The 13,103-nt window shown below is 36.2% G+C and overlaps 2 protein-coding genes across 4 annotated transcripts; one reads left to right on the forward strand and one right to left on the reverse strand.

Moving 5' to 3' along the window:
• Positions 1–592: 592 nt before the first annotated feature.
• On the reverse strand, positions 593–7,285 carry LOC145897779 (uncharacterized). Of its 3 annotated transcripts, none has more exons than XM_082986218.1 (19): positions 7,153–7,285; positions 6,995–7,084; positions 6,671–6,915; positions 6,402–6,533; positions 6,184–6,339; positions 6,041–6,106; positions 5,737–5,971; positions 5,340–5,524; positions 5,138–5,209; positions 4,660–4,854; positions 4,305–4,376; positions 3,946–4,140; positions 3,745–3,816; positions 3,364–3,615; positions 3,105–3,299; positions 2,979–3,050; positions 2,729–2,923; positions 2,394–2,465; positions 593–1,228 (listed from the first exon to the last, which is right to left on the reverse strand). In XM_082986218.1, the coding sequence occupies exons 1-19, from the start codon at positions 7,262–7,264 to the stop codon at positions 887–889; spliced, it is 2,955 nt and encodes a 984-aa protein (XP_082842344.1). In that variant the 5' UTR covers positions 7,265–7,285; the 3' UTR covers positions 593–886. The 3 variants fall into 3 exon arrangements, with proteins under 3 accessions (XP_082842344.1, XP_082842343.1, XP_082842342.1); XM_082986217.1 differs by having other exon boundaries at positions 1,090–2,208; positions 6,671–6,900; XM_082986216.1 differs by having other exon boundaries at positions 1,090–2,208.
• Positions 7,286–8,699: 1,414 nt separating this feature from the next.
• Positions 8,700–12,579, forward strand: LOC145898842 (coiled-coil domain-containing protein 112-like). The gene is made up of 13 exons (XM_082987476.1): positions 8,700–8,832; positions 9,005–9,126; positions 9,466–9,555; positions 9,615–9,690; positions 9,753–9,924; positions 10,400–10,483; positions 10,552–10,701; positions 10,774–10,908; positions 10,979–11,074; positions 11,181–11,330; positions 11,678–11,773; positions 11,966–12,090; positions 12,286–12,579. Exons 1-13 carry the CDS (start codon positions 8,741–8,743, stop codon positions 12,314–12,316), a joined length of 1,419 nt encoding a protein of 472 aa, XP_082843602.1. The 5' UTR covers positions 8,700–8,740; the 3' UTR covers positions 12,317–12,579.
• Positions 12,580–13,103: the final 524 nt, after the last annotated feature.

Genomic DNA, 13,103 nt, shown 5'->3' on the forward strand with positions numbered 1-13,103 from the left:
ACACATCAGGATCGACAGAACTATAGACATTTCGGGTTTTGCTGTCAAATGATCTGGTTGGTCTTTCTTGACAAACACAGTCACAAATTTGGATATGGCTGCCGTTGCTGCCATCAACATTTTTGGGGAGTGGTTGGGATTTGTAATATAGGCGGTTACACCATCCAGTAATATTGGTGCCAGATTCCAAAGCCACGATGGTTTGTTATTTTTATTGCGGGTCTGAATTTCGTCAAATTTTTCTTGCGCGTATAGAAAGAAACTTTGGTGTGTTTAGTTGGCTACTTCTTGAATTTGGTAGCGTAACATTAATTGAACTCCCGTGCTTATGTATCTTGTCACTTCTTGAGAAAGTCCGATTTTTAAAAATTTCAACCGCAGGTGGTTTCATAGCACTGCAATTACAATAATATCACCTACCCACATTTTAATGTGTTGCAACATTATTCAAGTGGGATGAATGTTGTTGTGAAGCGCGGGATGCCAAGAAACCAGACAAGAATAATTAATATTATATTAAGCTATGCTGCATTTGTTTAGCAAACTCATGTTGGAAAGTTGTCGAACTCCGAACGACAGAACCTGGTTTTAGGAGAAAAGCAATTTAGTTATATTTCTAAATATACACAAGGAAGCATTCGAAAAATCAACACGACAATACACTATAATTTACATGATCTAACGCACAACCAAACAAAATTGCTAATGTAAGTATTAGGTAACTATATACATTAAAAATACAACTTTGTGTGTTTGCAGCGGAATTTATATGTTTTGAACAAGTTGTTATGTCATTAATACCAAATGTCCGAAAAGCACATGGAATGTAAAATACTTTTTGTTTGCATCGTTGCCACATGCGACTCACAGATATACGATATTTTGTTCACTTTTTGGAACCATGTATAAGGCCAGAAATGGCCCCGAGCCCTGTTCCAATAAGCTGAAACCCGGGAGGAGAACATAAAAATCCCTTGGCTGCTCCAGTAACTGCGTTCCATACGGTTCCACCAAAGCGCACAAGGGCAGTGGGTTCGTTTTTGGCGTTTCTTTCCTTGATAACTTGGTACAGATCATCCAACTCGTTCATGCATTGGGTTTGGATATCATGCCACAACCTCAAAGTGTTGCGTTCTTTATCTTGTGAAAATTCTGCAGCAATTTTGATTTTCCACTCAGCGTGTTGAGTGTCGAGATCTTCCGGTTCAACGTAATTTCCGTCGCACCGCTGCCAATGTGGGTAAAAATTCGACTTTTCACCAAAGTACAAAACTTTTATAATATGGACAGTCGCAAATATTATCACAGTAAACGTTCTAATACATGGGACAAAATACGCAAAAAGTTACTAAAGACTACCTACAAAAACATTACGGTTACCTGCACTTAAAACAAGAAGGCCGTTATTGTTTATACCAGAGGTCGGCAACTTATGGTTTTGAAGCCACACGTACCTCTTTCACCCTCTGCTCCATAGAGACGACAAGCACATAAAGAAAACAGCGATGTAAATAAATGCAAAACATGACAAAGTTATAGTGATCTCGGCTGTTCCTGTAGGCTTTATTAGATCATTGTTGTGCTGATTATGTTATGTGTGCGATGAAGGGTCAAATAATCCGTACCAACATAGGTTTTAGCTTGGTGCAAAAAGAGTGCAACTGGGTTTTTGCATGCCAAAGGTTGCCGACCTCAGGCCCGGATCATATTTTACACAAAAACTATCCAATAACACGCAACACACTGTATGTGAAGTGAAAGTTTTTGTGGAGCTTTAAATTTTGGGTTATAATCGTACTCTGCGCTACAAGGTCACTGAAACTCTTCAGGATCGACAGAACTAGACATTTCGGATTTTGCTGTCAAATGCTCTGGTTGGTCTTTCTTGCCAAACATAGTCACAAATTTGGATATGGTTGCCGTTGCTGCAATCAACAATTTTTTGGGGTGGTTTTGATTGGTAATATAGGCGGTTACACCATCCAGTAATACTGGTGCCAGATTCCAAAGCCACGATGGTTTGTTATTTTCATTGCGGGTCTGAATTTCGTCAAATTTTTCTTGCGCATATACCAAGAAACTTAGGTATGTTTGGTTGGCTACTTCTTGAATTTGAATCTGATTTTCGACGTTCCTTCTAATTTCTCCACAGAATGTTTCGTGACCTTTCCTTAATTCATTTGTTTCAACGTACTTTCCGTCACACAACTAAACGAAACGACAGTTTTGTTTCACTTTACGATGGCGTTAAACAATACTTTAAGTAAATCAATAACTGTATCAACGGTAACATAATAATGAGAAGGCATACTTTAAATAGAACTTTCTTCGCAGTGTGCGCGAAATGTTTAAAAAGTTGGTCATTATCAAACAGGAAAGCTTTTATAACCCACCTCATTCATGTACTTCAAATATTCTTCCTTTAGTTTCTGCAAAAGTCCCTCTGCCACATCCTCCACTTCTTTCTACATATAAATATTAAATTCCGCATGTAAAATTTAAGTTGTATCTGGGTCTTGGTAAAACTCTAATGTGGCAAAATCCATTAAATTACCAAAATAAATGGACGTTATTGTGTTGTTACGTTTATTAAAGCAGCTTTGTCCAAAAATTTATTTTGTTTTAATAATTAATGTTAGGAAGCTGTAGACTTTGTCGTGCGATTTTTCACACGAGGCATGGGTGAAGGCAATAAGATAATAACAGGTTTTGTTTGTGCTGGACTTACTTTGTTGCTTGTGTTTCTTTTGCGAACCCTTGTATAACAGTCATCAATTTCATTTTCCAATTGTTCTTTAAGCGAGGTATATTCGTCCTCAGGCTCGTTAATTTCATTTGGACTGCAGTAATATTCTTCTGCTATCTCCTTCGCATCCTCCTGTAGTACTTCCAAACGGCTTTCATCCACGTATTTGTTTCTTACCTGAAAATGATTGAGTGTTAGTTTGAGTTAAAAGCTGTTTCTCGCACGATTTTACTTCTTTAATGTTTTCTCGGTATTTTGCAAATGCCTCCTGTTTCCTTTGTTTAAGTTGATTTATGGCAAATTTCTGTGAAAAGACAAAATAAAAAATTTAAAGGTAAAATTTGATTCAAATAAATACCTTTAGGAGTTTATTTTCTCTTTTAATTGCATCAAATTCGTTGTTGATGATGTCATCCATCTGACCTCTGTCATTGTGACCATTGTCAGCATCACTAATACCCTTAGCTTCTAAAAATGCTTTTTCGGCTTGTCTCCTGCATTCCAAGTGAACCTGCTCGAGCGTTTCCTCATTCACGTACACTTCGCCACATACCTGTACACAGTAAAGTTTGGAATTCCCTTTACTTTAACTTAAAGATTCGCCAAACTCTGCTTACTTGTTTCATTGCTGACACGTAAGTGTCTTTCGCATCCTGTTTGGCCTTTGTGATGTTTTCGTTTAACTCGTTGGTTTTTAGGAACGACTTTTGTGCCTCAGTAATTTGTGCGGCGAGATTTTTTTCCTCATTTGCCTTTTCAGTGGTGTTGCAACCAACATTTGATCTCCTAAACAGTTGCATAGCTGCGTCCCGGGCGTCACGGTGAGCTTCATCAAACGCTCTGCTGTTTATAAATTTGTTGCTGCATTTCTGGAACGAAAAACACCCTTCTGAGAATTTTTTTTAATATCCCGGGTAAACGCTGCTCTGAAAAACTATCATAAACGTGAATACAGACATCAAATTATTTAATTAATTCAATTAGATTGTGATGCATACCTTTTCCATAGTGCTGTTGTATTTGTGCAAAGCAGCATTAGATTCAAACTCGATTTGTCTCTTCAGTTGATCCTATCATAAAATTAGACGTTACGAAATAAACCAGAATACGAGCATTTTGCGATTTGAGCGTAAGAAGAAGTATCAATCATCAGGTCGTTTTTCGATATTGAAAAAAGTGTTGTTATGCGTAATGATTACCAATTTTCTAGTATTGTTTCCTTTAAATGTCTCAAATGCTTGTTGTAAATCACTTTCCAGCTTTGTTATTTTCTTCTGGACGATGTCAGGAGGATATTTCGAAGTTTGATTTTTGAAATCACTCATAGTTTGTTCAAGACACAAGGATTGAATTTCGTTTAAGGAATTTTCATCCGTGTAGCCCTCACCGCAGCACTGTAATTTTTTTAAATATATTGTAGACCATTACAACTTCTCCGTTTAATTGGTAATGTAGTCATAATATGAATTTAATAAATTTCTTGGGCGTCATTTCAAGTCAACAATTTTTTGTTTTTGAGTTAATTTATCGCAACCTGTAACACAAAAAATCACCATACATCTTTGAGAGCCTTTGTGTAGTTTTTTTCTGCTTTCTTAGCTTCGTTTTTTATCATTACTTTCAGTTGTTCCTAAAAGAGGAAGGTGTTGTAATTAGTTGTTTATTGTGTTAAGGTCAGATTACGAGTGCTTGATGTAAACTCATATAAAAACAGCCTCCTATCACTGTTACATGGTATATTAAAAGTTGTTTAAATATCTTTTGTGATATACAACCTGTCCTGACGTTCTGTGATCGTATCTACACCAATTATGTTTCAATTTGTGTAAATGGGATCAGTTGTTATTTGCATTCGTATCAAACAACATCAAATCTTCTCTCAGTAATAATAATTGCAAGAGCAAGTAACCTACCAGTTTGACTGCGTTTGTAGCTTTAACGCGGTCAAATTCTTGATCAATAGCATTTGTCAAGTTTGTCAAATATTTTTCAACAAGTTCGTCATCACCAAATTTTTGCTGTTTATTAAATTTTTCAATTGCTTTAAGATTGCATTGATTGTGATTTGTTCGTAGTTCGCAATCCGTTTTAAATCCTTCTGCACATTTCTGCAATTTAGTATTTCCTTTAAAATGTGAAACACATGATCTAGACCAACAACGCTTGGGATTTAATTATTTTCACCCTTTATTACTAGACTATACCATTGTATCATACATACATAGGACCTGATCAGAATAACCAGCCCACATTTTACTATTTTGGTGTGATTGCCTATTGGCAATTTACACATTAGACTACGCATTGTTGGTTCTTGGTTTAGGATCCATATGGTCTAATATATATTTTACTTCTAACTGTAAATATTCGTTGTTTGCATTAGGAACGTACCTCGTTAATTTCTCTAGTGTACAAATCACGGCATTGTTGGACCAACGTCATTAAATCAGCTCTGGCGGTTGCCTACAGAGAATTGCTTGCTGTGGTTAATCTCATGACAATCATATCATATGTACTACACCATAGTACTCGGTTGAGAACCACTGCTTTAGACCATATACTACGTACTTTTTAACAACTATAACTGTTTCACCTGCAATACAGTGGTAACTTCCGGCATTTTTCCACTTTGAAAAACTTGAAAATAAGCCAAAGTAATGTTAACCAAATCTCTTCCAGTCACTTCCTTATTGTTCACTTTTTTAATCACAATTCTTTCGCGAGAGAAAAGTGTTTGCACCAAAGAATGGACCGTTTGAAGAAACTCATCGCTTACGTCTAAACATCAAATTATGAAAATATCAGAAATAGCTTTAAAAAGTTAAGCCTTTTGTTTGTTTGCATGAATCCCATGTCATTTGTCACGTTGCGTATATGTATCAGCTAAAGCAAACACAAAATTGTTGTTAAGGTGGCGCAAAGTCAGTTTAGTAACAAAACAACCGATTCTAAGTTACCCATGTCTTAGGTAGTTCTGTCGTGTTGCTTACCGCCCAAACGTAATTGACATCCTTGATTTTTTTTTCTAACTGAGACTTTTTCTCCTGGATAAGGCATCAAACAACATGACAGGTTTTCGAAACATTTCTGAATGTGTTTTCGAACCGAACGAGTATCTTCGTGTTGCAGGTGAACTTCCATAGCCGTTTTTAAAACTTGCTCACCGCCTTGTAGCCCGTATGGAATGTCGGTGTCAGACCAGTCGCGAATCAGAAACATCAGATCCTTTTTTTTGAAATATTTGCGTTTTAAAACATTTTTAAAAATATTTACTTTTAAAATCATGCAACAAACCTGAAATGGTTTTCCTATTGTGTGCTTTTTAGTTTGCTTGGCTGCCTTTCCATATTCAGTAAACAACTTGGACCAAAAACAAGTTATTGAGCGTTCTATACTAGCATTGATATTTGTATTTAATTTGTATCATATATGCCTACCTGGAGGTGCTGTAGGGTATCTTCCTGTATTTGACCGTGAACGTTGAAAATTTGCATTGAACTTATCAAAGTGCTTAGTCCAAAGATAACGGAGCAGTTTTTTACACTGCAGCCAGGGTCAAACGATCCTTGTGTGTCCATGAGAAATACTGCAACCTGCATTACAAAGCACATGCATAAAACAGGATATATGTAAATGTGTAGCATATCTCTTTCACCTCTCCATGGGGTGTATCAAAGAAAAACGGCTCATCCCAAATCCAGATTCCCTGAGTATGTCTTTCTGATCCACCTCGCCAACCAAACCCCTTGTTCAATTCTTTTTGCTTCGATTTCAGCCAATTTTTAGACTATGAAATAAATAATGTTTTTTTTGATGTGGTAGTTTTTGTAATTTTGTTTTCATAAGATAAAAATGAGATAATAAGAAAATATTTTTAATGGAGATTTTTGTATTCAAAAAATTCTTTGTGTGCAATTAATCCACCTCTCCTTTTTTCTTTGCCCACAAAAAAAGAAGGAAGAGATTGAGCATGAATGATTTCCCCTTTCTAAATGCTCCCGCCAGGGAGTACAAAGCTACTCGTTTTCTGGCAACATTTTCATGTTTAAAAATCCGTTCAAGCTCCTGAACGTGGATACGATATCCACCATTTGGGTTTGGTAGAACAATTTGTGCGGCTTTATGGTCGCTTTCCGACAGGGAATCGTTGTCATCTGGCAAAAAATATCCTGCACAGATTATGTGAAAATAATGTGATCACATCTAAAGTAAAATGCGTTTTCAACCATTTTCAGCAATTTTATTTACCACTGCTGTTTCCCCGGTCGTAATCTTCAGTTGGGTCAGATGTCAGTATGTCAACAATTAGTTCAAAGCTGTCTTCATTCACTGTAGCACCTTAATAAGAGAAATGTTTTTATAATCAAATAACGTTGCCTCACAATACTTAATTTCAACTTATTTACCAACGCTCAAAGCAGCTTCTTTTATACGATGTAGAGAAAATCCCATGGCCTGAAGTTTTTTAATCGTTTCTTTTTCTTCATTCTCTAAGTCAGTGTAATGCCGACCAGACATTTTTAAATATATTGCCAAGCTCTAGCGCAAGAACACAAATAAAGTAACGTCATCAACTCTTTTGACTTTTCACAGTTGCCGGCTTGTAACCCTATAACCTGTATGTTGTTGGGAAACCACAACGCGTCGAAGTAAACACGGGTACTCTTTGTTTATTTTAATTGTTTTGGAGTTCTCATTGGCTTTTAACCATTGTCACAGGGTCCGATTTCAAATTAAACTATTCAAAAACCTCCATTTGCCAGTGGTGTCGGCGCATACAAACATTTTTGGCCGAAGTCCCTGAACAACAGCAGATCCACCTTCCAAAAGCGCTTCTAAATCAATCTGGCATTTGGTCGGACAACCACTAACTCATTTTGAATACATAGCATGTTAGTAACCAGCGCAACTACAAAGCAGATCAGTATAGGATAAAATATTGACAGGTTTTTGACTCCACATTACACCACATAACAATACACCACAAATCCGTGTCCCTGCCAATATATACCGATCGAAGGTTGAAAACATCTTTCAGCAAGTTAATTTTTTTAAAGGTGACGTAGCACCAAACATCCTTCACGATTTAGTTCCTCACTCAACTGGAGCACAGACGGAACGAAAGGTGCAAACGGAGTTGGGCTTTCCTGTAGAACGACATTTGGCTCGACGACAGACCTTTATCATGACAATTCTTATAAATACGTGTTACCCGTTTGTATTTCACTCGGCCACCCAACTAGACTTTGAAAGCCAACTAGAACTAGCAATGCAGTTACTCGCTCAATCAGTCTGGCATTTCTCGTCATCGCGCTGTTGCGCACCCACCACAATTCTGTCTCAATCCGCTCTCGCGCTTGGGACAATTTAATGTTACGCCGCCTGATAATTGCAACGTTTTTTTATTAAGTAATATATGTCTGCTCATAGAGTCTATTTAGTAGCCTGCAGCAACAACACGCAAAGCAAACTTTGTTTTAGTTATATATAGTACCTTGGCGAAAACGAATTGAACGCTGCAATAAAAACCGTGGTTGAGCTGTGTTGTTAGTTTTCCGGAAATAAGTCTGTTGCCAGACCACAGTGACGGTATATTGAGTGCCTTTTTGCTGTGATCATAATTGATCACCGTGGCTGTGGGCTGGCAACAGACTTATTTCCAGAAAACTAGCAGCACAGCACACCCAAGGTTTCTATTGTAGCGTTTAATAAGTTGAAAAAAAATGATGACTCAGTAGACACACAACATGGCATCGACCTTGACAACGTTTCTGAAAGCTGACCAAATTAAAACTAAAAAACTTCCTTGTCATTGAATATGCTTCGTTGATATTTGCGACTGAAAGCCTAATTAATTTTTAAATTCCTGAAATATATTCAAAAAATGAGCATGCTATAAAATACTAACCTTAAAAGTGATGCGTCAAAGTTGGAAATTCCGCAGCAACGGCAACCGCCAAGTGACGCGGTTGAAGGGTCTGAAATTTAACAAATATGTCCAGCATGGAAATGCAGAAATGGAAAAGGAGCGCTGAAAAAGCAGAACGCATTAAATATCTAAAAGAATGGAACCAACTGAAGTTTCAGTAAGCAAAATTTTAAACAGTCTAACTTTATGGCTTAGCCTATTCTGAACCATTACTAAAATACTATAGCAGTGAATTCTACATGTGGTAGCCTATGTGATGTGGTCTATTTGTGTAAAACTATTAATGTTCTGTACTATGTATTGCTTTATGGACATGGATATTTTTACAGATCAAAAACCATCAATCGAGAACTTTCTACCCAAATCCGTTTGAAAAATGGAGAAAGTAAAAGAATGTTTGCTGAACTGGAAAAAATTGAAAATAATGTCAATGAAGAACTACAAGCAGAAAGTAAATTGAAACGAAAACTTGTTTTCCTATTTGTAACATATTTATTACTTTAAATGTAAAGCTTATTTTTTGATCTTGAACGTTTAAAATTTCTATTACAGGAAGTTATTCTGTGTTTTAGCATGTTGGGGTTATTTTACAAAAACACCATTAATCAAAATTTAGTGTATTTTTATTGAGGACATTGTTTCAATAGATTTGATAAATAAAAATACTCTTAGTTATGTTGTGTTGATAAAAATCTAACATTGTGATCTAGCTCGAAAAAGTAGTGATATTATTATTATTATTACTTAATCAAGTATTCACCGGATAAAATTTGGAAAAACCTTTATGTAGGATTAAAAATTGACCAACATTTGTACAGCATGAAGGATAAAGTTAACAAATTTCAAAATCAACTGAAAGATGCAGATCCTAATCCTGAATGTAAGATTGTGTTTGAAAAAAATATAAGTAAAGATAAAACAGAGATGTTTAACAATTAGATGTAAAAAAGTTGAAGACCATCATGGAAGATATTGAATCCACCATCAGCAGCTTTAAAGAAGATCAGCGAAAAATGTAAAAACAATGTCTTAACCACAATTTTTAAAGCAGAATCGTGACATAAATTATATGAACAGGTTTGAGGAATTGCTGACAGATGAAACAGGACTTGATAGGGACATAGAAATAATACAAAATCGTTTGGAAACAATGGCAACTGCTAATGAATCGCTTTCGACTGCTTTCAAACCTCACCCATACAAAGCAAATACTTCCTCAAGTCTTCCACAAGAAGTTAAAACTTTTGAGGTAGGACCAGATGTGAATTAAATTTTTTGATGTCACAGTAAACAGGAATAAACTGACTGACTTCAGTGAATACAGTATATACATTGTAGTATTGTTTGTTCATAACTCACAGTTACAAGTAACTGTGTTTGAAACATGTGCATTAGTGCCGTGCTAATGAGCAGATTTTTAGCTTTGGCTTTTAGCTAGTGTGTTTTAAGTATAATGCAACTAAGTTACAAGTAATGTAGCAGCATTTTTATTATTCAACATCACCAATAACACTTTTTTTATCTTAAGGGGACACCATTAGTAAGAGCATGAAGTTTTGTTATTAAAGTTTTATTTATAGATGAAAAGATTAATATAAACAACACTGGATCTGTGTTTGAACCAAGCTTCCCTGGCATGTTATTGATTGATAACTGTATCAGGAGTTTCTGTGTAAGGATAAAACCAAATATGTTTAATTTATATCATTTATTTACTTTTGCAGAAATACTTGGCTCAATTTGGACCCCAAGGTGGTTGGGATGATTATGATCACAGTACATTTGTAAAATTAAGAAACAAGTTTAAGGTAGTGTCAAGTCATTCAATTTTACAAGAATATATATGTAGTGTAATTATAACAATTCTAATCCAAAGGCAAAAGACTCGTTTATTAAAGCTGCAGTGGAAGGAATACCTGGTAGACCAAAGGAATATATTTTGGAACATGAAAAGTGGTACAAGAAGTTTCTGGAACTGCAAGCTGACAAGAAGACTGCAATTGCCGAATGGAAGTTAAAGAAGGAAGTAAGGATATAACTCCAGCTGTATGCACTGCTGGGTGAATTTGTAGTGAATTAATTCATTTTTTATTTTTAGCAGGAAGCCAGAGATTGTGCAAGCGTGGAAACAAATAAGGAAGAAACAAGACAACAGGAAGCTTTGAAAAGGGAAAAAGATAAACTGGAGCAAGCAGAAAGGGAGAAAAGAAAACAAGAACTCAACGAATGGAAGGCAAGACATGTTTCCATGCATTCAAAATTGATATGTAAGGTTGGTTTGGTAAGAAATATGTCTTTATTAGGCTGCAAAGGCTCAGAAAGCATTGGAGGAAGCTGAAAAAAAGAAAAATGAAGAAATAAGAAAGCAAAGATTAAAAGAAAAAGAGCAACTGACAATGGTTGGTTGGAAATGTGTTAGAATCTTTGATTTGCATTCAAGGATGGTGGATATGGAATTAATGTAAAATAATTTAAGAATACTTAATGTTGGCCATTAATATATAGAAACAAGTTCGTGATGAAGCTCGTGCACGTCTGAAAGACAAAAAAGAAGAGCGCGAACGCGAAAGATGGAGAATTGAAGCGGAACAGGAAGAAGTTCGTTCTGTCAGAAATGAACAAGCTCTCCGTGAAATAGGAAGATTTCAGCTACGGGTCAGTATTTACCAGTTTATGCACAACAGCTGAGTATGTCTGCCCTGGGAGTTATTTTTATTAGCATAGATGTTTATATTTAGTTGTGTATCATCTATAGCTTAACAATATTTCTCATCTTAAATAGTGGTTAATGATGTTTTTTGAATTGGTGTCTTGCAAGTTTCTCTTTTTTTTGATAGTACTACATTTATGTTGCAACATTCAATATTTTCATTCCGAAATCGACCTTTTCTAGCGCAACTTCTTGTGCGTGACACAGGTGGAAACTTCACGTTTGCAAAACTGTAAATGCGTTTGACACAAGGTTATTTTATATTGTAATTCTACATTTATGTTGGTTATAGGATCATCAAATGTTGGAATCGAAAAAGCAAGAGAAAGTGAGAAAGGAAGAACTCGAGAAAATGAAGGAAGTGAGACTGGAAAAAGTCAAGAAAGAGGTAAAAAACTATTTAGTATATCTCGATAAAAACAAGCCTGATGGAAAAGATGTGTGAAATTTTATAACTTTGGTTCGTCTTGCCTGCTACAGATATCTCTTATGGGACATCTCTGGTAGAATTCCAGTACCATGCTTATGTTCACAACTGTAAAAGTTTATTTAGCGTACTCATCGTACATATTAACACCAGGTTAAGGTGAATGTGGAAGCAGACCGCAACCGCCTGTACCGACCGACCGATGCTTGGATTCACCGTAAAAGGCAAAGAGAAAGCGACAACACGCATCAAGGCCCTGTGTTAAACATGCCACACAGGTGAGGCGCGTTGAATTAAAGCTTCTGACAGGCGGTGTTTTGCTTTGTTTTGCATTCGAGAGTGTCCGTTTTTGAGTCAGCTCCTTACTTGTTATCAGTGACCAAAAAAAAAATTTTGCAGCACGTGTGAAATGCAAATAAATATAGGTTATTGGGGAAAATTTGTTCATTGAACATTTGTATTTGTGATTACAGAGCTGTACCTGGCTGGAGGCAAGGCTTGTGACGTATTAAAAGATTTTTTATTTGTTGCATGCCTATCTATTTTGGCCTGCTGTTTTTCAGTTCGTCGTTAACTGTTCATTGTGGACGTAACTAAACGCATTTTGTTTTTTAATGTTTGTATTACTGTTGAAATGCATAATTGCCTTGTAAAAAGTTACGCTGCAATAAAGAAATGGTTGGTAGATATATTATAAAAATTGAAAGTTATTGTATGACTTGCCTGGTAGGATTTTTTGTGGTTTCTCAACAAAAATGTTGTTTGCAACGGACAATAAAAATATACTATGACTACGAGTCTCAGTGGGACCACATGAACCTGGGATAGCTTTACCGAATTGTAACATTGGTTATATATTAAAAAATAATCAAACAAGACCGTTTCATGTCGTTTTTTATTCGCTGATTTTGACCAATTTCCTTACACTTCTCCTCCATAAAGAGCAACCATTGCTTCCTTGTGATACCGCACTGCTTTCTGCGTAGCACCGGAGGTAAAATACATTCTGCCCAGCGCTACGAGAATCGCGCTCCTGCACTCGTTGTCCAGTTTTTCTTCGGCAATCACCAATGCCATTTTTGCATACCTAATAGCTGTTTTGACGTCACCGATTTCCATGACAACGTGTGCAGTCGTTGCGGCAAGCCTGGATATTTGAGGCTGCTTTTTGGTTAAAATATTTGACTCCGAACTGTACGGTTGCATTTTCAAGGCTTGAATCAGCAACCTTGCGATTTCACCATCGTTGGCAGAAGCACGGTGAATTTTGATCAAGTCGAGAATGTTCCGC

This window comes from Ascidia mentula, chromosome 4 (genome assembly GCF_947561715.1).
Source record: "Ascidia mentula chromosome 4, kaAscMent1.1, whole genome shotgun sequence".
Classification (NCBI taxonomy): Eukaryota; Metazoa; Chordata; class Ascidiacea; order Phlebobranchia; family Ascidiidae; genus Ascidia; species Ascidia mentula.